The 2,023-nt window shown below is 53.3% G+C and overlaps 1 protein-coding gene across 3 annotated transcripts in view; it reads right to left on the reverse strand.

The window, feature by feature from the left end:
- Positions 1 to 2,023, reverse strand: part of PLAUR (plasminogen activator, urokinase receptor) — a 13,674-nt gene that overhangs the window by 10,570 nt on the left and 1,081 nt on the right. For 2 of the 3 annotated variants that reach the window (XM_012653319.1, XM_012653318.1), the window contains exon 2: positions 1,005 to 1,139. In XM_012653319.1, the coding sequence (XP_012508773.1) occupies positions 1,005 to 1,139 (135 nt within the window). The remainder of the gene's footprint in view (positions 1 to 1,004; positions 1,140 to 2,023) is intronic. The other variant, XM_012653320.1, reaches the window with a different exon arrangement.

Below are 2,023 nucleotides of genomic sequence, written 5' to 3' on the forward strand. Positions count from 1 at the left end.
TATTTTTAGCTGTCCAATTAATTTCTTTCCATTTTTTGGTAGAGACGGGGGTCTCGCTCTTGCTCAGGCTGGTCTCGAACTCTTGACCTTGAGCGATCCACCCGCCTCGGCCTCCCAGAGTGCTAGGATTACAGGCGTGAGCCACCGCGCCCGGCCGACAAAAAATTTTTAAAAATTAGTCATGCATGGTGGTGTGTGCCTGTAGTCACAGCTACTTGGGAGACTGCGCCAGGAGGATCCCTTGAGGCTGGGAGCTGGAGGTTGCAGTGAGCTGTGATCATGTCACTGCACTCCAGTCTTGGTGACAGAGTAAGGCCCTGTCTCAAAAATAAATAAATAAATAAAAGATACTGTTAAAGTCCCCTGTTCACACCTCCCAGTCTCACTCCTCTCATGCCCTGTCCTGAGGCATCCACTGGTGTAGGTAATTCTTGCACTATGTATGCATAACAATATATAATATTGCTTCACATGTTTTTTGAAGCTTATATAAAAGGTGTCATATTCTGCAACGGGTTTTTTCTTTCAACCTTATGTTTTTGAGATGTGTCCACATTGATATCTGCAGCTCCAGTTCCTTTATTTAAACTGGGGCAGAGCATTCCTTTATGTGATTATACCACAGCGTTTCTCCTCTGCTGCTGACAGACTGGAGTTTGTTTCCAATTTTCCATGTCACAGACACTGCTGCTATGAACATTCTTAAACATGTGTCCCTGGGGATATGTGACCAACGTTCTCTGGCATGTCTACATTCCCAGGAGTTGAACTGCTGGCTGTAGGGCATGCCAATCTTCACTTGTATCAGATTTTGCCAAATCGCTCTGGGTGGTGGAATTGCCAATTTACACCCCAACACAGGGTCTGTCGCTCCACATTTTCACCAACCCTGGTATTGTCAGATTTTTAAATGTCTGCCAGTCTGGTGGGTGTGACACAAGCTCTTCTTGTTGTTTTAGTTTGCTTTGCCCTAATTACTGGTGAGAAGATCCTTGGTCACTCACGTTTCCAGTCGTGCTGGAGCCCACCTTCGCATATGCGCATGACCGTGGTCCTGCAGAGGTCCTGGCCCGGGGCACACTCCTCCACCTGGCAATAACTGCTCCTCTCGCACCGCATGCACTGCAGGGCCCAGGAGGCTGAAGGGAGGCGGAGGGAGAGGAGAGAAGAGTCAGTCATATGATCCGCGCCAAGATCCCCCTCTCGCCCTCTCATGCCCCTAAACCAGAACCAAGTCTCCGGCCCCGTCCGCTCAGGTTCGTGCTGCACATTCTGCTGGGTTTCAACCGGCTGTACTTTCCAGTCTATCCCTTGCCCACGGTCTACCTCTGCGCACCCACCTGACGTTCCATCTCCGCCCACAGGTCTTTCCCCAGAGTCCTGTCCTGGCCCGTTTTCCCTTTAATTCTGTCTTCTCGCGGGGTCTATCCTGAAAGTCTTGTCCCCGCCGCCTCTATCAGGAGAGGTTCCATTTAGATCCTTTCCCCAACCCCACCGGCCCTAGGTCTATTCGGCCTCTCAAATTCCGCAAGGGGCGTTCTATCCACAGCCCACCCTGATCTTTACGTTGTACCTGCGCTCCCAGTGCCCTAGTGGAATTATCCCCCAACTCACGGCCCCAGATCCTACCCTCTTCCATATCCTCTCCCCGCCCACCAGTGTATTCTGAAATTCTAATCCCATCCCATCAGCCCTTCCGAAATTCTAATCTCAAATCCTCCAGTTTCCCATAATGTTCCCTTCCTGCGCTCCTGCTCCTCCCCGACATTCCAGCCCCGCCCCCCAGCTCCTCCCCGCTGTCCTAGCCCCGCCCCCAGCTCCTCCCCGATGTTCTCTTCCCTCCCCCAGCTCCTCCCCAGTGTCCTAGCTCCTCCCAGACATTCTCTCCCGTGCCCCAGCTCCTCCCCTATGTTGCAGCCCCGCCCCTGGCTCCACCTGGACGTTCTCTCCCCGCCCCCAGCCCCTCCCTGACATTCCAGTCCCGCCCCCAGCTCCTCCCCGCTGTGCTAGCCCCGCCCCCAGG

Source organism: Propithecus coquereli, unplaced genomic scaffold (genome assembly GCF_000956105.1).
Source record: "Propithecus coquereli isolate 6110/MARCELLA unplaced genomic scaffold, Pcoq_1.0 Scaffold42, whole genome shotgun sequence".
In the NCBI taxonomy this organism is placed as follows: domain Eukaryota; kingdom Metazoa; phylum Chordata; class Mammalia; order Primates; family Indriidae; genus Propithecus; species Propithecus coquereli.